This window comes from Tyto alba, unplaced genomic scaffold (genome assembly GCF_018691265.1).
Source record: "Tyto alba isolate M040663 unplaced genomic scaffold, T.alba_DEE_v4.0 Super-Scaffold_6, whole genome shotgun sequence".
Lineage (NCBI taxonomy): Eukaryota > Metazoa > Chordata > Aves > Strigiformes > Tytonidae > Tyto > Tyto alba.
The window spans coordinates 20396605-20418207 of NW_024881327.1; the positions used below are offsets into that span (position 1 = coordinate 20396605).

At 43.7% G+C, this 21603-nt stretch overlaps 2 protein-coding genes across 7 annotated transcripts in view; one reads left to right on the forward strand and one right to left on the reverse strand.

The window, feature by feature from the left end:
• The window catches only part of CFAP97 (cilia and flagella associated protein 97), a 34449-nt gene extending 28424 nt beyond the window's left edge, over positions 1–6025 (reverse strand). For 3 of the 5 annotated variants that reach the window (XM_042808350.1, XM_042808351.1, XM_042808348.1), the window contains exon 1: positions 5927–6019. The gene's annotated coding sequence lies outside the window, so the exon portion shown is untranslated. The other 2 variants (XM_042808352.1, XM_042808353.1) reach the window with 2 other exon arrangements.
• A 6078-nt stretch (positions 6026–12103) lies between these two features.
• Positions 12104–21603, forward strand: part of SNX25 (sorting nexin 25) — an 86627-nt gene continuing 77127 nt past the window's right edge. Inside the window, exon 1 of one of the 2 annotated variants that reach the window (XM_042807576.1) lies at positions 12104–12873. In XM_042807576.1, the coding sequence (XP_042663510.1) occupies positions 12412–12873 (462 nt within the window). In that variant the 5' untranslated portion in view covers positions 12104–12411. The remainder of the gene's footprint in view (positions 12874–21603) is intronic. The other variant, XM_042807575.1, reaches the window with a different exon arrangement.

Below are 21603 nucleotides of genomic sequence, written 5' to 3' on the forward strand. Positions count from 1 at the left end.
TTATCTGGATATTATCCACTGCTCAAAGCAGGGTCAGCTTCAAAGTTGGATCTAGTTTTGCTCAGGGCCTTGCCCAACCAAGTTTTCAAAAACTCCAAGGATGAATACTTATTGTTTTACGTTGGCTTCTGCTCCAGGCTTAACAACCCTCATTGTGATTTTTTTTTTTCTTTAATCAGAATTTCCCATGTCACATCTTGCAACTACTAGTTTCTACCCTTTCATAGTATACCTCCATGAAAAATCTGGCTCTGTCCAGTTACAGGTAACCATGTTGCTGCTGATCAACCACCCAGACATAACTATGCGGGGATGAATCCCTTTGCTCAGATTACAACCTACATGTATTTACTGCTGATTCATGACAAGCTTCTTGTTGTTCACTCAAGACAGTAGTAGACTTGTGCCTGAACCGAGTAAACTGAACAGGCCATGGAACCACCATTTGTCCCTCACAGATCAGATCTGACATGACCTAATTCAAGCTCAGATAGAAACTACCATTGTTTCTTGTGCATATGAAACCATTTGTCTAATGCCTTTCACTGTCTTTTTCTCTCTCCTAGCTAGAGAAGAGGAATGAAGGAAGACCTGCTACTTCAAATCTATGGGGTCAACATACCCAGCTGTTGCTGCCTGTTTTCCTCTGGGTTTTTGTTTTGTATTTTTTTTTTTTGCTTGTTCTTTTTGTTTTCTCTTTTTGGTTTGGTTTTTGCCCTGAATTTCTCTGACAGACACAAAGGAAAATATTTTTCCCTGTATGATACAAGATACGGTTTAGTAACTCGCAAACCTATGACAGGTTAGCCCTCAGAACAGCAGTTCTGTTTCCAAACAGAGGTAGGCCCACTGGAGATGCTCCAGAATACTTTGGAGTCCTTTTAAAAGGATTCTAGCAGAAAGCACTGAGTCTCCTGGCTAGCTCAAGCAAGGATCCAATTCAGCAAATGGGCACTAGAAAGTCCTGGAACAGTCAATTGCCATCATCTGTTAGAGCAAACGAAAGCACATGACCACCAGAGAGCCCTAGCTGACTGCAGGGCAAAGGCTTTCAAGTTAATGTACTAGGGAGGAGAAAGAAAAAAAAAAAAAAAAAGAAAAAGTCGTTCCTCTTGAGCCAAAAATATGCCATTCCCCTACTATAAAAAGCTGCAATACATTATGCTGAGAGGCGTGGATCTGTAGCTCTAGGACTTCACTCATACACACACATTAGATGTTTGCTCTTCAGTAAAGGTCACCTTGTGACTTCAGGAGCAGAAAGGCTGGGTCAGAGACTACTGAGGTTAAATTACAGGAGTGATGATGCCCATCAGGCCTATCTAAACAGGTCACAGCTACTCACTCATTGCTGAGAATCCAAAGAAAATGACCAGCAAACCCTCCAAACCCAGAGGGAAGAGAAGTAGCTTACAATCCAAATCAGAAATAAAGACAAAGAATCGTGTCTTTTGATAAAAGCATCAGCAGCTTCTGGAAAGATTTCCTTCATAAGGCCCTCCATCTCTACAAGCCTAAGTGACACCACCCACATAAATGTCGCACAAGCCCACTGCCATTCACTGTTTCTCACCACCTGGAAGAGTCCTATGTCCAGCTACTTCAGGGACCAAAAGACAGCAAGATGCTAGGGGGAAACTGGTCATTGTCCCTTCCCAACAGTGACCTGTAGCCAGTCTTTTGATAACATAGACAGATGTTGAACAGTTCCTGGCAGCAAAGTTATTTGTATACAGGTACAAAAAGCCCAGAAAATAAGACTCTACTGCCAGATATTGAGGGTGAAGAACAAGGTAAAAGGAAGCTGAGTTTTCTTACTCCTGCTGTACTCATGTGTATGTAAGAGTATTTCTGCCTGATATTAAGATTTAAATATTGGGGCAATGTGCATCCAACCAGGCTATCCACATCTGAAGAGGGTGAATCTGGCACAGTAGTCCATGATGGTATGTGAGAAAAATGAAAACAATTCCTCTTATTAAAGCAAAATTTCAGCATATCTGCCACATAAAGGCTGGAGTTACATATGCCATCATTGTGGAGCACCAATTGGGTGCCTACCTGTGCGTGCCTTCCTTCAGCTCCAAACACACCACTCAAACATCAGATCTCTTGGGATCTGCTAAGACTAATTCAAGCAGCTGCTGCAAATTGTTGGGAGTCAGGTATTGCCACCTTCCAAATGACAATGGATACACCACTTCCCCCCACTTCATGTAAGCAATGCTTCTATGTTGATCAACTGCCTCAAGGAGTACAGCCCAAGGGTGGCCCAGACCTCAGCAAAAGTCTCCATGTACATCTTCAAGCTCTCAAAACATCACCGATCATTCCGCATTTGAAACTACATGGAGGCATGAAACCCCTTTTTCATCACAGTGCAAAAGTAAAAGAGAAACAACAAATATTGGTGGAATAATTGTACAGTAACTTTCCCCCTACTCTCACCTCGTAACAGGCCAGCTGTGTCCAGTCTGTGCTCCTGCCTCATTCAGGACACACAGTAGAAGTATGGCCCAGAAATGCTTAGAATCTACAGACAGCCATGTGCTACTGGAGAGTTCAAGAGCATTGAAACTTTTATCCAAAAGCTGACCATCTATGCTGTTGCACATGCCATTTAACCTCAGCATGTTCTGCATGTGACTGCCAGTTCTGAAGTAGATCACAGGATCAGAAAGGAAGCAACTATATGATTTCACAAACTACTGGCAGAATTCAGCAGCAGATAAATCACAGCATAACCCAGAATACCAGCCCACCTAAGTGGCACAACACACAGACTCTCTCCAACAACAGAAATTCTCACTGAACTAGAAGTCTGTTCATGCTTCTAATGTTATGGATTTCGTGAGCTTTGTGACCTGACTGCACAAATAGGCATGCCATCAGCATTTCCCTCAACACTTTGCATAGACGTACTTCCACACAGATCAAATAAATAAGAGTTTTGTGACCGCAAGATGACACCTATTATCACAGTTTGGAAAGTACAGTTTTACAGAGAGCGATCGCATTCTCCACAGCCACTGAAAATGAGATGCAATTCTTTTAATTTTCAGTGAATATATTTATATGTAAGAGGAATAAGCACTGTCTGGTGCAGATGAGCAGGGTGAAGTGCAGCAATTCAGCCACTAAATCAGTACACAATGAGCTTAAACAAATATCACTTAGGACTAGTCCAATTATTTTTATGTTTCCTCAGAATATGTGTTGGGGCAAATGTGGTGAAGGCCTCTTGAAATCCTCTCTTGCATTAGATTTTTATGACTTGTTCATTTCTTCAGATGAGAACTATCAGTATGAAAAAGCATATAAAACGCTGTCAGATAAGGCTCTTTCTTAAATTCAACACAATATGGGTTTCCTGGAGTTCCAGTGTTTGTTATGTTATTAAAATTAAACACTTCAAGAATTATAAATATCTATCATTGAATTGTGACTTAAACGTCAGTTGAGATTCTTGGATGGGAAGAACTATAGTCAAGGAATGTAGGTTACGTTTTAGATCATTCCATCACCAGTCTTGGTTGAGCCTAAGACCAGGAAGCAAAGAATTAAGAAGTTTTAAAAAGTAACTAGTGGAAGCACTAAGGTACTTCCTTCCTAATAACGGTCTGCCCATCTCCCACGAATTTAAGGAGGTACCTTGACTCACCTAGAGGCCAGCTCACTTTCAGACTCTCACCTCTAAGCTTCAGGTGTATTATTATGTCATCCAGTGGGCTGACTTTAAAAGACTTGTAGATGCTCCTGTCACCTATGCTACAGAAGATCATGTACCACCTATGCTGCAAATTTTGAAAGACTCCTTAGAGAGGCACCTGTACATGCTGCTGGGTCGAGCCTCTAAAGGGATCGGCCCACTGCGCTTTTAAAGCCTCAACAGGCTCTGAAGTCTCAATAGCTTCTGAGCCCATGTACAACTTACACAGAAAGATGGGACCGTCTGAATGCCCTGTTAAACATGGGCAAGCACAAAACCAGAGTAAAAATCCCAGGAGGACATAAAAGCTTTAAGTCTCCAAAAAAGGAATAGAATGTCCCCAAATCATTTGTTTGTTCCTTTCCTGGTCTCTATTCTATATCATTACAAGGATTATCTAGGCTGAGAAAATACAAAGGAACAACATACTCACTACAAAAAAAAAAAAAAAAAAGGAGAAAGTAGTCAGAGACCTTGAGACATTCAAAAAGCCAATTCCAAATTTTTGCAAACTGTATTTTTAGATGCCAATTATTTCACAAATCCATTCTTAAGCTAACATCCAGTGATTAATTTTCTAGTAATGATGACTTCATCTTAGTTTTCAAAGAGCTCCTCTGAAGAATTTAACTTTGTGAAACTTTGTTTTCTCTCCATTGACAACCCCAGCAATTGCTATTAAAAAAAAAAAGATATTAAATATTTTTTCATAGAAGCAAAACTGTACACTATGCTCTATATTAAGCACCTCATAACAGACAAAAGCAGGGATACAAAAGAAATTTAGCACTGCTATTTCTGTTATATTAATTCCATCCCACATAGTTTTCCTGCTGCTTCTATGAACGCTGCATAGAAATTTTAACCACACAATTTTTAAATACATACATGTCCAAATGAAAACACTAGATGCTTTTTATGTGTGTTTTATAGTAAAAATTAAAAAGTGTAAACAGTTGCATACTATAATAAAACCAGTTTCTGAAAAATTGTGTTTAACAGAACTGCAAGGGAAAACCTGTAGCAAGGCACAGAAGTTACATGACGTTAAATTAGGCTGTGCCAGAAGGCATGCTAAACTATATTTTAAAATGCCAATTTCCCTAACATACTGCGAAAATGCCAAAAAACCCCAAAGTTTCACAAGTATGACATACATTGCTGTTGGTTGTATCAGCTCAGTGAGATTCTTTGGAATGAGTTCAGGACTCTGCTCTGCTGCAGGGGCTGCACAACCGGCAGTCAAGAAAGGCCCGGGATTTACAGCTACCTCTTGTGATTTCCACACAAATCCACAGGGGCCAAGAGATTCCGTGGTTGGTTATTTCCCAAACTACAATTCCCTTGGGAATTGTTTGTGCAGAACACAGCCCTGTGCAGGGCAGGGGGAGTTACAATACTGTCATCCTGAGGAAACTACAGAAACGTGACCACTGCGACAATTTAAGATGCTCAAGGCAAGCTCTTTACAACGAACGTTTCGGTTGACTTAATTGCCATTAATTACACCCAACTAAAACACCTCACTAAATTCTATTTAAGCACTGCTACAACATGTCCCTCCTTGTACAGTAACTTTAGGGATGGCACACGACACAGTAACTCGGTCCCAAAGCTGACGACTACGATGCCAACAAGGGCCAGTGGCTCAGAAGAAAATCTCCCACCTCTTTCCCCATCCCCTCGAGGAGCAAAGGCGGCAGGCGCCGCACAGAAGCGGGGCATGAAATACGTCTCACAGTGGCGCGACTGAACTTGGCAGCTCAACGCCAGCCGAAGCCCTCCCAATACGGCGTGTGCGACATGCCTGGGAGACATCTACGTGTCCCTGTCGCCTTGGGTCCCTGTTGCTCAGGCAGAGACCCGAGGAGAAAGGCAACACATTTTAAAATAATAAAAATATAAATTACATAATGAATTTTAAAATGATATATATACTCATATATAAAAACAAAACACGTCTCTCACCTTGTCGGGTCTGGCAAAAAATTACCACAGGCGGGGAGGGGAAATACCTATTGCCCCTCCCGCCGCCCCCCAACCGCCACACACCCGCTCTCCGGGCACCTTCCGCGGGGAGGAGGCCCCGCCGCCGGGCCGGGCCGGGCCGGGCCGGGCCGGGCCAGCAGTCCCCGGGAAGCAGCAGCAGCCGCCGCCGCCGCCTCCCCCTCCGGCTTTGTTGTGGTAACCTCGCAGGCAGCCGCGGCGGATACTCACACGCACAGGAGAGAGAAAGAGAAGCCGGAGCCGCGCAACGCTGCGGCCGCCGTCCCGATGGCAGGCTCCGCCGCAGCCCGAGCCGGCCCCCGCGCGTCGTCGGGCGGGGAAAGGCGGTGCCTGAGAGGGGCGGGAAGGCAGCCGAGGGCCGGGACCTCCCTCTTCCGAAGTGGTCAGTTGCGGCGCCAGGCTTTGGCGTTTCTTTAATAATAGTAATGTTACTTTTTAACAAAGTAGAAGAGACTTATGTGAAAAGAAAGACTTCCAGATTGCTGATCCACGCATTCAAAGCTAAAAATTCAACTTTACTTTGGCCCCCTCGTTCATGGTTCCCAATGGCAGCTCCTGACCCCCGGCTGCCTTCCCGGCCCCCTCAAGAACCGACTCTCCACTTCTCTCCCCACCTCTCTCGTCTCCACAAGAAGAGGGGAGAAAGCTGGGACTCTCGCTGAGGAGATGGCGCCCCATGCTGAGGTAATAGTGCCCCAAGTTGAGATGATGGTCCCCAGGCTGAAGTGATGGGGGCTGCAGGTTGAGGTGATAGTGCCTCAGGTTGACGTGGTGGTGCGCCAGGTTGAGGTGATGGGGCTGCATGCTGAGGTGAAAGTATCCCAAGTCGAGGTGATGGTCCCCAGATAAGGCTCTCGGTTCAGGTGGTGTGGTCATATGCTGAGGTGAGGGTGCCTCAGGTTGACGTGATGGGGCTCCACGCTGAGGTGATGGAGCTCTGGGCTGTGGTGGTAGGGCCCCATGCTGAGGTGATAGTGCCCCAGGTTGAGGTGATGGGGCTACATGCTGAGGTGACTGAGCCTCAGGTTGACATAACTGCCCCAGGTTGAAGTGCTGGCACTCCATTTTGAGGCGATGGCATCCCAGGTTGACATAACAGGGTCCCAGGTTGAAGCAATGAGGCTCCATGCTGAGGTGATGGTTTTTCACGTTGGGGTAACAGTGCCCCAGACTGAGATGATGGTGCCCCAGGTTGGAATGATTGCACTCCTGGTTGATGTGCTGGAGGCCCATATGGAGGTGCTGGTGACTTAGGTTGAGGAGATGGTACCGCAGACTGAGGTGACAGTGACCCACCTTGAGGTGATGGTACCCCATCTTAAGGCAACAGGACCCTGGGTTGAGCCAATGGGCTCTACCTAATAGTGGCAGGGCTGCGGCATTGAGTGACATATCCTGAGGAAATGGAGGGGGGAAACTGATCTGGAGGGCTTCTAGGGACATCTGACCCAAATATTTGGGGTTAGATCAAGATCTTTCCCCAAGTGAACGTGATCTCATGATCATTGAATCTCAGTATAATTATTGCAGAAACATGGATGAAGCCTTCAGGCATAGCTTCATTACTTCTAGCACTGACTAGGTAAGTGGTGACTACCTACTAGTGATCAGCCACTGGGAAGTGGTAATGTCCTGTGTAAGGGCGGGAAACGTTCCATCTCTTCTGAAGGGGTCTATAGTATCAGACTTTGACACTTCTTTAATAATAGTAATGTTACTTTTTAACAAAGTATGAAAGAATTATGTGAAAAGAAAGACTTCCATACTGATCCCTGCATTCAAATCTAAAAATTTTACTTTACTTTGGCCCCATTGTTCATTGTGAAAAAGATTTAATGACACAATCACATGTTTTTTTCTGAGCATACTTAATTGTGAGTTGAATTGGGCTGTGGAGCCAAGACAATTGTTGTGTATATGGCCCTATTTCACTTGGCACATGAACATACACACAGAGGCACACATGTATGTATGTGTGTGTGTGTGTGTGTGTGTACACACACACATATTTTTACATACATATAGTGAATTTGTCAGAACACTACAAGAAAAGAAAGAAAATCTCTTAAGACAACTGGGTGTCTCTATGTTAATCAGAGTCTAGACCTACTTGTGCTACACAGTATTTAATGTATGTTCTGCAAATTATGTAAGCTAATTTTTCATACTTGGTCATGTGTTTCATATTTTTCTGAAACCTTACTCTACTGTTGAAATGTTGAATAATCACAACTGCAGCTAAAATCAATGGAAGCTGTATTTGGAAAACATCATGTGCTACGAAATGCTGAGCCTTTGCTGACTTCACGATGTGAGGTCTTAGGTACATCATGCTGGACACTGAATGGGTGCTTTTGTCCTTTTTTCCTCTGTGTCAGGTTCCTATCTGCAAATGGGAAAAATATAGTACCACTCTCCCAAAAAGGTGCAGTGAAAAATAGAATCAGTTAATATTAGTGTAACATATATTTTGTAGAATTGTGGGCAACAAAAATGAATGGTTATATTCGAAGAGCAGTCCAAGTGATTTTCAGGAAAGGAGGAACAGGGCCTAATGGGAAGATAGTAAATGATCATATAAAGTCTGTATCGTAATGTCTTTATGAATGACATTCTTGTAAGGACAAAAAAACCCACTGTGTAAGTAGAAATTTTGCAGTTGTAATATATAAACATTGAGGTAAAGTGTTATCAGACTAACTATGTCTGTTTTTATAATGTTTCTATAGCTTCCACTGAAACGTGTCTGCATTTTATGTTTTCAATCAAGTCCAAAGCATCTGCTGTTGCAGGGAAAGTTTTAAAAGGCAAAAAAAGGTTGACAGTTTTGATCCCCTTCATTCTTCAAGCCTTTGAGAAATAATCGCAATAATTTTCCTGAGTTTCTTGAAAGGTGTCAAATAAAATTTAAGATACTGAGAAGTATAACAATCTCCTTTCCTCCTGCTCTATTAGCTATGTTCATGAAATCAACAGCATCCAATACTCAGTAAGTTTGGTTTCTCTCTTTCCTATGATTGTTTCTAATAGTGTTAGTGATCACTCTTCCATACCACCAGGTTTATAAGTTGACAGGCACTACTGGGTTTTGTGCCCGACAGGCTTTTAGGCATTTCTATAAACTCTTAACATGACTGTAAGTACAATGCAGCACCACAGCAGTTATAAAAAAGCACGTAATTCATTCAAAGTTGTGAGTATAAAAATATAAACTAACTATGCACTTTACACATCTTTTTTTTTTTTTTTTTGCCTATAGATTTCTATTTCAAATGTGGAGTGGTAAATCACTAACCTTTATAGCAATCTGATCTGAGCCAGAATGGCTTACAAATCAGAAAGTAAAACTTTTAGGTGAAAAAAACTTTAGGAAAGTATTAATTTTAAGCTTGTCTAAACATTTTAGAGGTGCAAATTTATTGAAATTTAAAGTTTGCAGTACTGTGAAGGTGAAAGTTGCAAGATTGTCACTAAAGACAGATGTAAATGTGTATTCAGACCAGTGGGGCTTTGTCTAGGATATGTTATAAACAGGTAGATTATACTCCTAGCTCAAAGGAAAAAAGTGAAGATGCTGACTCTTCCCCCAAATCACACATCATTTCTGTTTTAAACCAAGATTAAAGTAGTATCATCTTGGTAGGAAAGATATTTGCTGTAATGCTAGAATAAGGTAGAGTTGGAATCTCTTATAAACTAGTTCCATGACTCAGTAAATATTTGCAGAAAGGGAATAAAATAACCCCCAGTTCAGAAAATTGACCTCTTAAGTTTTTCTGTCTTGTACAGAAAAGTAACTTGTAAAGTACAAAAGGGGAAGCTCAAGTAACACTGAAGTAAATTTGAAAATTGCCATTGACTTCAGTGGAGTTAGGATGTCATGTAAAATATTAGGAATTCTACCTCAGGTTGAAAAGTCATAGAATCTTATTAAAAACTAAAAGAAAAACAATCAAATCTCCCTCTAGCTCTATGGATACACACTTGAGTTGATTTAGACATATCTAATTCAGGGTATGGTGTGTAAATCCTAGCTAAAATTGGTGGGATTACTCATTCAGACAACTGCTTTTGTGCGTAAGCACTGCAGGACTAAACAGTTACTGCAGGTAGGTTTATTTTTTTATCTTCCTCTCCACTTCTGAGAATTAATACTCTAATAAGAAAATAATCTCTGTTTACACAGGACTAACAACATTACATGCTCTGCTTCAGGTTAATTTAAAAATTCAGTTCCCTTAAGTAGTTTTGACAGAGGCCAAGCCAGTTTCCTGAATGCATTTGCAGTAGGTCTCTACGCACTCTGGTTTCTTGTGTGAATCTTTATTAAGATCCCAGAATAGATCTTGAGCTCAGTCCAAAGCCTTGTATTTTCTGAAATCTTTGAGGAATAAAGTGTGCTGGGAGATGAATCTTTGCTTTTTGTTTTCTACCTGATGAGAATAAAAAAAATACAGGAAACCTTCTGGAATGTTGGGCCTAACCCAGAGATTTCAGACTATGCAAGAATCTCTCTGTTGGTCTTAACAATCAGGTGTATTGAAAGAACCTTGGTCCCCAAGGCCTTTGATGAAGCATCAGGATGTTTTGGCACATGGTAGTTTGCATGGGAATGGTCATTGCAATAATATTTTCGCTGTTATGATGATTTTCACCTTTAATCACATTGGAGACATTACTTAAATAATCAGTTTTGGACACTGTGAATGGTCTGAGCTGGCATTTAAAAGGTCCTTGTGCAATTTAATATCCACCAAATAGAATAAACTGTATAATAAAATGATATTTAAGTTACTGTAAGGACTTTGGATCAGATTAAGCAGTGTCTCTTTTGATCAGTGACTAACACGGGACCTAAGAAAATACACTGCAAATCTCTAATAGATAAAAGCATGTATATATGGAAACAATTTAGTATACAAGTCAGGCCATGCCATCAGACCCTGTGGGTTAGGTTAGAACTAGCTTAGAAAATACTGTGGTGGAATACAACATTTGTTGTAATTTCAAATCCTGACTAGCCTGTACCATGCTCGTTTCCACCACAGCTCTGCACCGTGAGCCAACACCCGAGGCCCCCTTACAGTGCAGGGGCAGGGCTGTAACCGAACCTTTTAGGACACCTGTACTATTCATGCTCAGTGCCTTGGCTTGCTTAGTGTCGCAGAAGCACAGGGAAGTTTAGTGTCTGTTTTTAAAACAGTGCTAGTTGCGTTCCTGAAGTTATATGGAAATGTAAACATTCGCCAGGAGTAGGGCCTTGGTATTCATACCTTCTCTTCATCAGGGTAGTATCATTCATTTTATAGAAGTAACTTTTTTACAGAAGTTTTACAGAACCCTAATAAATTGAGGACTCCAACCTCAGCACCAATAGCTGTTGCTTAAAAGATAACATTCAGGGCTGTCTTGCACATTAAGACCACCACAGTAGCGGCAATCTGAAAAGTTCTTCCCGGAAATCTCAATAGCTGTGAATACTCGTACAGTGCTTAACTTTCTTCGTGGGATATCTGCCCTTAAAAGGAAGCTCTTGAGTAAACGCTTGTAAATCCACTCTTGCAGAGTCTGGCTTCCTTAAGGAAAATGTTACCCGTTGCTCTGACTCTGAAGAGCTCAAGGCCTCCTGCTTCGGCTGTGGCTGCTATAATCCTGCAACTTCAGAGGGGCTATAATGGCACCCGCCTATGGCAAGGTGAGCGTGCATCCCCAGCACGGCTGAACTCCGGCAAGGCTTTTGCCGTACAAGGAATTCCTGGTCTCTGCATCTGCCACATGCCGTTACCGGCCATCAGACCAGCGGAGGGAGGGGAAGTGACGGGAGGCCTCCTTTGGGGTCCTGGGGCTGGGTCTTGCAGAATCACTGTGGTGTCATTTCAATCGCTGGTCTATCACCTTTTCATTTCCGAAACCCAGTTATTTATGGACTCCATCAGCGGGGTGTAGGCAAAAGGGTGCCTACACCCTGGGATCAGCGGGGTGCAGGCAGAGGGGTGCATCCTCTGCTCGCTCAGAAGGGGTCTGGACTTCCGAGATGCCCCAAGCCAGAGCTTTGTCCTGAGCTCAGGCCTCGGTGCTGCAGCCAGACCACCCGGGGCCCCACCGGGCGACCCGCGGCCTGTGGGCTGCTGCCCCCGAGCTCTGCCGGGCTGCCCGCGGCAGAAGGGCTCCCGGTAACTCTCCGCCGGGATCCGGCTCCGCACCGCAGCCGGCGGGGAGGCACCTTCCCCTGTCCGCTTCGCCCCAGCGCGGCCGTTCCGCGGCGATGCCTCCGCGCCCCGCCACCGGCGGAGCCCCGCGAGGCAGGCCCCGGCGCAGGGCGGGCAGGCCCCGGCGCGGCTGGCGCACATGTGCCCGGTACCGCCCCCGCCTCCTCCCCGTCCCTCTCCCCCTGCCGGACACCGGGCGGAGCGGCGGGGCCTCTCCGGCTGCCGCCGCGGCTGCTCGGCTCCCGCCGCCCACCGGCGGGCAGCGCTGCCGCCAGGAAGCGGCCGGGCCGCCGCGCATCCGCCTGCCGCCGGGCATGAGCTCCGGCTCCCCCGGCGGCCGCAGCGGTGCCAGTGGCGGCGGCGGGCGGCGGAGGAGGCGGCGGCGGAGGAGGAGGAGAAGGAGGGGGGGCGGCCCGGGAGCGGCGACCTTCGCAGGGGGCTGCCGCGGCGGGAGATGCTCTTGTTCCCAGCGGCGCCAGGAGCAGCATGTTCCCCGGTGCCGACAGCGCTAGCAGCACGGCCGGGCTGCCCGAGCCGGCGGCGGCCGCCGCCCCCGGCCCGCCGGGCTCGCACGGCCCCGGCGGCGAGGCCGGCCGCCGCAGCGCCCCGGCGGCCGCCGCTGTGGCTGGCGGCGGCGGCGGCGGCGGCGAGGAGGAGGCGGCGGCGGAAGACGAGGAGGACGAGGATCCCGGCTCGTCCCGCTTCGTGCTGGCGGCGGGGCTGGGGCTGCTGGCCGTGTCCGTCGTCCACCTGGGGCAGGAGCGGGCCGAGGCGGGGGGCGGCGGGCCGCCGTGCCTGGCCCTGCTGCTGCTCCGCCTCGCTCTCTACGCGGGCTGCGCCGCCGCCGCCGCCGCGCTGGGCGCCCTGATCGTCCTGCTGTGTCGCGGCCGCCGCCGCCTGCCGCCGCCGGAATTCGCCGCCGCAGCACCGGTCCTGCGGGTCGCGGGGGTAAGTGGCGGGAGGGGAGCGGAAAGGAGCGGAGCCGGGCGGCGGCGGCGGAGCCGGCGGCGCGCCCTCCCCTTCCCGCCGGCGGGAGAGCGGGGAGGAGGGGGACGGGGGTGGCGCGGCCCCGGGACACCCCAACCCGCTGCCCCGCTGTCCTCCGGCGGCCGCAGCTGCCTGGCCGCGCTCCGCCGCTCGTCGGGGCTTGAAGTGGGAAAAGCTGCGGCGGAGGGTGGCGAGAGGGCAGGAAAAACTAAGCCTTTGCTCTGGAAGGGACCTTCGGGTGGCGGGATCGCTCGCACGGCAAATTGTTGGCTGTGTATCAAGTCCTTTTCTGCTCCTTCAGTTGAAATGTCATGAGTAAAAGAGGGAGACGTCCTCAGAGAGCCGGCGTAGCGTTGCTTAAATGCGTGCTTTGAAGTTGGGCGGCTTTAGATAGCGTTATCATAATGCCTCGAGGAAATGCCAGCGTCTTCTTAAACCACTACAGCAGATCTCTATGCGAAAGATAAATTTATTTTCTGTATGTCTTCTAAAACGTACTAATTCATGTTCATGACCTCTTTGTAGCTTGCTGCTTAGGAGTATTTTTTTGTTTCTTCTCAACGGGACTGGTAGCACAAGATTTTTGGAGACTGACTATAGGTGCTAGTCAAAATAGCTTAACTCCTATCCATGCCCCTGCCCCCCCATCACATCAGACAGTGTTCCAGAGGTGATCCTAGACAGGCCTGAAAAACTGCTGCTGGAAATGAGGATCTGCCTGCACTCCTGCTCTGCCCGTGGGTCGCAGGGGTGATTTTCAGACCTTAGTGGGGAGTGTTAGTCCATGAAGTGCTGCAGCAGGGGATGGCACCACTTAAGTGCAGTTTCACTTCGGTAGTGTCACGCAGGATACCTGAGCGCTCTACAATGAGAAAGGAGCATAATTTGTGCCCCTTTGGTGTACAGCTTAGCTGTTCTGGTGACCCAGTTCATTACATTTAGTACATGTACTCTTCTTGTTAGCAGCGAATAAATAATGCTGTCACTTCTGTGTTTCTGGGGCTGCGGTCGATGCAGCTGAATTTGCAGAAAGCAGAGGGTGCTGGCAGGGCAGGGAACCTGTTAGAACTCACTTGCTGATATAGTTGGTTGTCCTGTCTTGCCAATCAGATCAGCTAACGACCTGCTGAAGTGTTTAATTCCTTCATACTTTGACCTAGGGAGGCAAAGAGCCTGTGTTTGCAAAGCAATACGTTTTTACAGGCCTGCGTGTGATAGAAACTGGCAGGACAGTGTTGTCATTAGAAGGGATCATTTGGCTGGGGGCTGGTGGCTTCGGTGAATAATACAACTCTCGGAGGTGCATTCAGGATCTATTTGTGTCAGGGTGTGTGTGTGTGATGCTCCTTTTGTCTTATCGGTAGACTTTTTTAAAATCCTCTTTGCTTTGAAGATGTGATGTCATACTCAGCTTTTTGAAGGGAGTGAGGAATAAATAGTGTGTACAAGCATTAGAAGTGGGAAATGGGGAAGTGAGAAGATGTAACGCACAAAGTCAAGAAGTGACAAGCAGAAAGTACCTGTCCTGTAGGTAGTGCATTGCGTGGGTACAGCTAGGGATAGTTCAGTTGGCTTTTATCATAGGAATGCTGGGGAAAAAATGTGTATTAAATGCATGAGTAGTAAAGGACTATATGCTTTTGTATTGCAACATTTGACTATCTTATATCAAATGAAAAAAAAAAAAAAGAAAAATGCATCAGTAATAAATTGCCATTGCCTTCAGATTTGCAAGATTAAATATTTCACTGATAATGCCATAGCCCCAGTAGCATTTATGTGCTGGTATACTTACCTGAACATTTGGATGTGTGTTAATTTACTTTTAGGAGAATGTATTGTATACATAGCACAAAAAATTCATCATATTAAGCTTAATAACTGAAATCTCCCTGCTGCTGCTGCCATGAGAAGCAACTTTCAGATTTATGGAACAGCCAAAGAATGAAAACCAGTTTAATTTGGGAAGCTGAGAATTGAAGAAAAAAAAAAATATTGCTTTCTTTCTCTCCCCCTTTGTGAAAAACATAATACACAAGCCCACTGAACAGGAGTGAAACTACAGCTGTCCAGAGACAAATACAGTCACTTCATTTGCTATACCATATGCGCTTTCTTTTTATGGTATGTTACTGCCTATTTCTCTTCAAGATGTGTTCTCCTTTTGTGTCCCTCCATTGGATTCATATATGTAGATAGTGAACACCTGCTCTTGCTTTGTGGGGGGTAGTATATGGTGTTTGGGTTTATTGTAGCTCTGTGCTATGTGTTTGTTGTTTCAGAAGGAAATTGAAATCTAGTATTTAAAAGTCACTGCTAAAGCAGCAGTACCTGCTGCAACCCTTTCTCTGGGATTGTTTCCTTACCCCTCTCCCTGATACAGTTAAAATTTTTCTTTCCTTCCTCTTTGCTCTGTTCTCAAAATTTAACCTGGCTTGTATGAAAGGGGCTGTCAAAAAAGGAGTGAGGTACTTTACCCTTTCTACTTAGAAGCTCTAATTCCAGGCATATTATTTGGGTTTCTCATGCCTTCAGTTTACAGTTTTGTTGATTTACTTTTGATACAAAATGGCTTCAAGGCTGCAAAGGTCCTTGACATACCTTTTCTGAACACAATTTTGTATATGCTTAGCAGATTTCCTAATTGGTGCTTCAGCAACATGTAGGTGAAGAAAATAAGGGTATATATACAGGCAATGTGTATAAGAATAGGCCATTCACTAAAATGTTTCTTGCAGTTTCCACCATACATTTATCTTTGAAAAATTTGTAGATTAATCTTTTTATTATACATCCTTTTGTATTTACACTGCTGCTTTATCATTCAGTTGTTACTGTCCCATTTTTCATAGAGCCTTATGATCCTGCTAGCAGTCTTTTCTTTTCTGGGAGCCAGTAGTAGGATGACTGTAAAGCTAAAATTTCTTCAGCCTTGTTGCTTCTTTTCCTCAAGAATAGGGAGGAACCCTCTGTTGGCCTACTAATTTAAAAAAAAAAAAATTTTTTTTAATTGAAGAGTTTTATGGCTCGTGTCTTGCTCTGCATGTGTTATACGTATATGAACAGATAAGTTCATTTCTCATTCCTTGAGCAATTTTCACATTGGGGGTTAACAAATGAAGAAACACTAAGTATTCAGTAATAAATATTTACTCTAGTGAGAGTCAGGTTCTGCTCTTGGAAAGTGAGTGGGAGTACTCTTGATAAACTTCAAAGGGACTTGGATAGTGTTCTTTATCCTGTGTTGAAAAGAGAGAATTTTTGTAAGTTCTCAATTCTGCAAGCACTTATCAGGTTGAGCACCAGGGATGTTGATTTTCATGAACCTGTTGATGCAAGTGAATAACTTGGGTGAGGAAGTGCTGTGTTGCAGGTTGAGACTTCAGAAGAGCAAGGTGTATGCCTTTTTTCATTTTGCTTGAACTTGCTACGAGAGAGGCCATCTTTCCAAATGCGAAGCTGTTCTTTGTCCTAAATATTGTTTGTGTAACCCCTTTGGGACTTGAAAGGTGAAGACTTTCTGCTGAAGTTGGGTATCTTGGCAAGAACCTGTGAAACCTGCAGGGAATCACAAAGCAAGGTGTGCAGTTTATATCCTCCCCATGATGAGGTGTGCTTTGAACATAGTCTTCCTGTATGCGAGAGCTCTGATCACAAGGTATATCTGGGCAGACTTCTGGCTTCCACATAAAGCTTTGTGTTTCTTCAGTATTCTTTTATATTTTCACTAGAAAGAGAAGGGAAGAGAGTTGTACAGGCAACTATAATATTGTTTTACTTATTAATTTAAGTACTTGAAGGTATCAATAATACTGATAAATCATTTCTGTTAGTATTGAAATAGTGGAAATAGAATGACACCTTGAAATTGTACATTATGTTATTTTCAGGTATTTTTCAGCACTTGTCAGGAGCTGTTTTAGGGCAAGATTACTTGTGCTGAAGGAGGACAACAAAATGCAAGCCAGCAAAAAGGCATAATGACCCAATTGTAGTTTTGTAAAAATGTCTGTTTCAAAGGGGATTTTTACTTTTCAGGTGTCAGTGAACTTGCTCATACCAAATACAGCCCTGGTTAGAACATGCGTCACCTTTTTAAATTCAAGCTTGCTCCCTACACTGCTGTTGACTTGTGTGGTTGTAGAGGACATGGCTTTGATTCATACGCAAAACCATGTTAACCAAGTTAGTGGGAAGGGGAAGGAGAATGCTTTTTCTCACATTTCCAGTGTGAGTTGATTCTCTGCCAAAAAACCTGGCAGAACAGAGTTTTCTTTTCAGCATAGTGTTTTGACTCCAATTCAAAGCAAAACCTCTGAATAATAGAGGTGAGTTATCAACTTCATGAAAATAACGCAAAAAACAAGGATTAGTGTATTAGATTTAAATGGTGTATTTCAAATTCAGATTAAATGGATGATACTCTGTGTAGAGAATGATCTACCTAGTCTATCTTGCAGCACTAACAGAAAGATAAAAACCGTGGGTTTTTTTTCCAGAGAAAAGGGTACAATGCTTCTAATGTCCTGGTTTTAGTTTCCTACGATTAACAGTTGCCAATGATTTTGAGTATTTCTTTAAAACTCAGCTCCTGACATATTTGGTCACTCTTGTTCACTTCTGTTTAGTAGCTCTCCATTTCTGACCTGAGGAAGACATGTGACTCTGCTTTATGTTCCTAAAGGCTTGTTTCATCCTTGAATGTGGACTTCTTGTGTATCTGGCAGTAATGGGAAAGGATGGGTAAATCTTTTCTCATTGGATCAGGTAATCATTGAAATCTCTGGATCCTGAAATTTAGTACTGGTTTTTGTTTAAGCCATAGGAGGATGAGTAGTGAGGTTATTGGAAGTTGTCTGAGTGGTTCAGATGGGATGGCAACTTAACCTAGGTTGAGTACCTGCCATGGTATCCAATCTGACTGGTCTGCTTTTCTAGATGAACATGAGGGAAGTGGAGAGAAAGGACACACAGTTTTATTTTCCTTCACCGTTGGATTTTTGCTATCAGACGAAGCTCATGAAGGCAAGCTCGCAGGACTCCCAGCAGCTGTAGGAAGTGAAAGGCTTGCCATCAGTGGGCATTAATTTCAAGCGTGGTGCAAAGCAGTTCTTGAGGTAATGAGCGGTTTGGAGCAGTTGTGAGGGACAGGAGAAACTTCCTTGCTCCTTTCAGTCTTGATCTTCACACCTTAGCAAGTTTTCGTAAAGCATTTATGGGGTTTTTATCAACTTAAAGCCAAGCATGTTCTGTAGTTTGTCTCATTCTCTGGTCCACTAGGGAATATTGAGAGCTCTGATATTGCAGGATTTTTGCTGTTACTTCTGCCAGTCATTACAGTCTCTGCTTGCTGCACTTCTGTCATGTTTGTTTTCAGTCCTCTTGGGCTTGCAACCAAATATTCCAATCTACAGCCATTCTTTTAATTTATTGGTTGATTATGGACGGAGAGTATATATTTCAGTTTAGTTTGTTTTTAACAAAACTGAGAGTCTGACAGTTTTGTTCTTAGTGCTCTCTCTTATACAGGCAGATTAACAATCAGTGTATGATGATGCAGGTAAATTTACCACCAGGCAATTTTTGAAATTAAAATAATGAAAAGTTGTCATAGCATTGCCTGTTAATTTCAGGAATATTTTAAAATGTAAGAGAATGTTGCATGAATTACAAAAAGTCGATTATAGTTTAAGGGGGCCTGTAGTTTAGACATTTCTGCTACAGTTTATTCTTAGGGATCTGTGGAATATCTGTTATCCTTAGGGATTTATAAGCTTTTTCAGAATTGAAATTTTGTCAGTACTGCATGTGTTGATTACTTGTAGGCATAACTGAAGTGATAACTTTATTCTCACAGGAAACTGATCTCGGGAAATTAAATGTTTTTCAGACTCTATGTCTCACTTATTTGTCTAATAACTCTGTAATGCTGAGCAGACGTAGTTTTCCACACAGCCTTTTATCCATCATGTACATTTAGAGATTTCTTGTCATACAGCCCTTTTGGTTTTCTACTGTTGTATCCTGTGTCATCTTCAGCTCTGCATTTGTATTGTGCTTGACATTTAATTTTCTCAACATTGTGCTAGATTGACATTTCATACTTTGCTGTGAATCAGGCTGCTTTTACCTTTGTAGGGACTGTTTCTCACTTGAAGTGTTTTATGTCTGACAATGTAAGTATGTAGCTAGTTCATTTCTCCTGATAGCCAAGCCTCGCTGAGTCAGTCAGAAGGATGGGTGGTGGGCTCATCAGGATCTTGCTGTTCAGGTCTCTGGCATGGGAGTCCTAAAGGTGGAAGCAAAACCTCTGTAATAAGGTCAGGAAGGAAAGCATCTTGCGCTGGAGATACACGTTGGGATTGAAAATAGTGTACTAATATATATCAGAAACATTCTGGAAATAAGATCTGATCAAGTTCCTTCTTACTGCCAGGTCTCAGTTCCTTGTGCTCTGCAAAGGAAAGGAGCAAAATTTACCCAAGGAAGAGGCAGTTATGTAGAATACTGTCATCGTTTGAGCCTGGTGAGCAGCTAAACGCCACACAGTCGCTCACCCACCCTCCCCTCATTTGGGAATGGGGAGGGAATCAGAGGGGCAAAGGGAGACTCGCGGGTTGAGATAAAAACAGCTTGAGAACAGTAACAACAATACGCTGACAGCAGTATCAGCAGGTAATGTACCATACAGCTGCTCACCACCTGCCAACCGCCTGCTCCCGGCCAGCGATCCCCAACACCAAGGCCCCACAGCCACACTCCCAGAAGTGAGAGCCCCTCCCAGCCCACTCCTGCCTTTATATAGTGAGCACAAGGTCACATGACATGGACTATCGGCCAATCGGGGCCCAGCCCTCCAGCTGTGCTCCCCCCGCCCCCGCACACAGGTGAGGGCACTGGGGCCTGGGGAGCCCCTGGGGTCTCAGGGTGCTGCAGCTCCTCCCGCTGCCAGACCAACGGGAACTCTAGTCCAGCCCCAACCACGACAAATGCTATATCCTTTCCTAAGCTGCCAACTTTTTAAGTGATTTAAAAAAAAAAATTAATAAAAATTGTGTAGGGGAACAAGTTTATGTTGTGCCCATGGGGGTTTATATGACTAGTCATTCTGTATCATTTTATCCACTGTTAAGCACGCACAGTGAAAGAGAACAAACTAACGTTAATAAAATAAATGTTGAGGATTTGTTCTGTATGTTTTGTGATGCTTTGTTAAAAAGAACACCCTACCTTTGTATGGTGAAAAGTCATGTGGGAGGGCAGGGCATCTCAATAGACAACACGGGAGTTTCTGTTTTTCAAGCTGAGACTCTGCAGCTGAGGCATGAATCTGTGCAGGTTTTTCTGGCTTGCCAGCAATTCACTTTTCATAGCACATGGCTCTTTTGGTCTTGAAGAATAGGCTATAGGTTCTTGTTATCTGTTTTTAACAGACAAGGAGATTGTGGAGATGTTCAGTAGACTGGGGCTGTGCAGGTACCCTGAGAATTCATGTAGGCATTTATTTTGAAGGTAATACTAAAGATCCCAGCAGAGAACAATGCTGTATTTCTTGCTGAGACGAAATTTGAATGCTAATTTAGCAATTATTAATTATTTCTTAGCTGGACTGATGGGAATGAAAATACTACCTGAGAAATGTTTCATTTTCGTATTCTTATCCATCTAGTATTATATGAAATCTCAGGTGAAGGAAGTTCTGCTCTTGTTATAAGGTTTTTATACCGCTACAGTCTTTAATCAGTTTTGAACATGGAACATTTAAGATGGAAGATCCCCATATTAATAAACACAGTTTACATGTTCCAGAAGCTACTATGTTAGTGGAAATAAGGTATGCTGATATTATAAAATAGTTACTGAGACAATGATGCTTAACATAATAGGATTAATGTGCTTTAAGTATGTTGATTTTTAAATTAGTAGTTATAGTACCCCTTAGTATATGTAGATTAATGCTTAATGTGACACATACATATTTGCTTTGTAATCTAAAATAGAACTATAGCTATTAATTAAAAATTTTAACTTTTGTGACTATTTATTTTTGCATCGTAAATTGAAGTAATATTTCTGCTATAAGAAAACATTTATCCAGATCAGTTAAATCTGACTTTATGGAGAGTTCAGTGAAGTATTATTTGAATCTGTGGCTCTCATCAAAGTCCAGCCTGATGTTTGTTTTACAAAGAAAAGAAGAAAGTTTAATAGGGCAACAATGGGTGGAGCAAGTAGCTGTGAGTAACTGGATAGGTTTTGTATGCTGAATTAGATACAATCTTTACCTTTTAGATCAGTGATTAAACTGGGTGTCTCATGCACAATGCACATTTATATTGTGGGATCTGTCCTGAGCTCTGTTTTAGTTTTGTCGCAATTGAGTTAAGGTAATAGAAATAATTATTAATTTTTCTCTGTTTCTGGCTTTAATTCCATGGCAAAGTAAGTCTGTGTGTGGCGAGCCTGTAGCATGTGACTGGCTTTCTGCTGCTATGTTTTAAGAAACGCATTTGATGACTGAGTGTTGCAGATGGGTTTCTTGATAGTGGAAGATTCTCCTGTGTTTCTTGTGCTTTGCCATTTATTCAGCGGGGTTGTTGAAATTCCTTCTTAATTCTTTATTATTTAACATTTATTGTTTTCTTCAAAACGAATTTTAAATTACTTAAATTGTTTAAACCAGTAAATGAC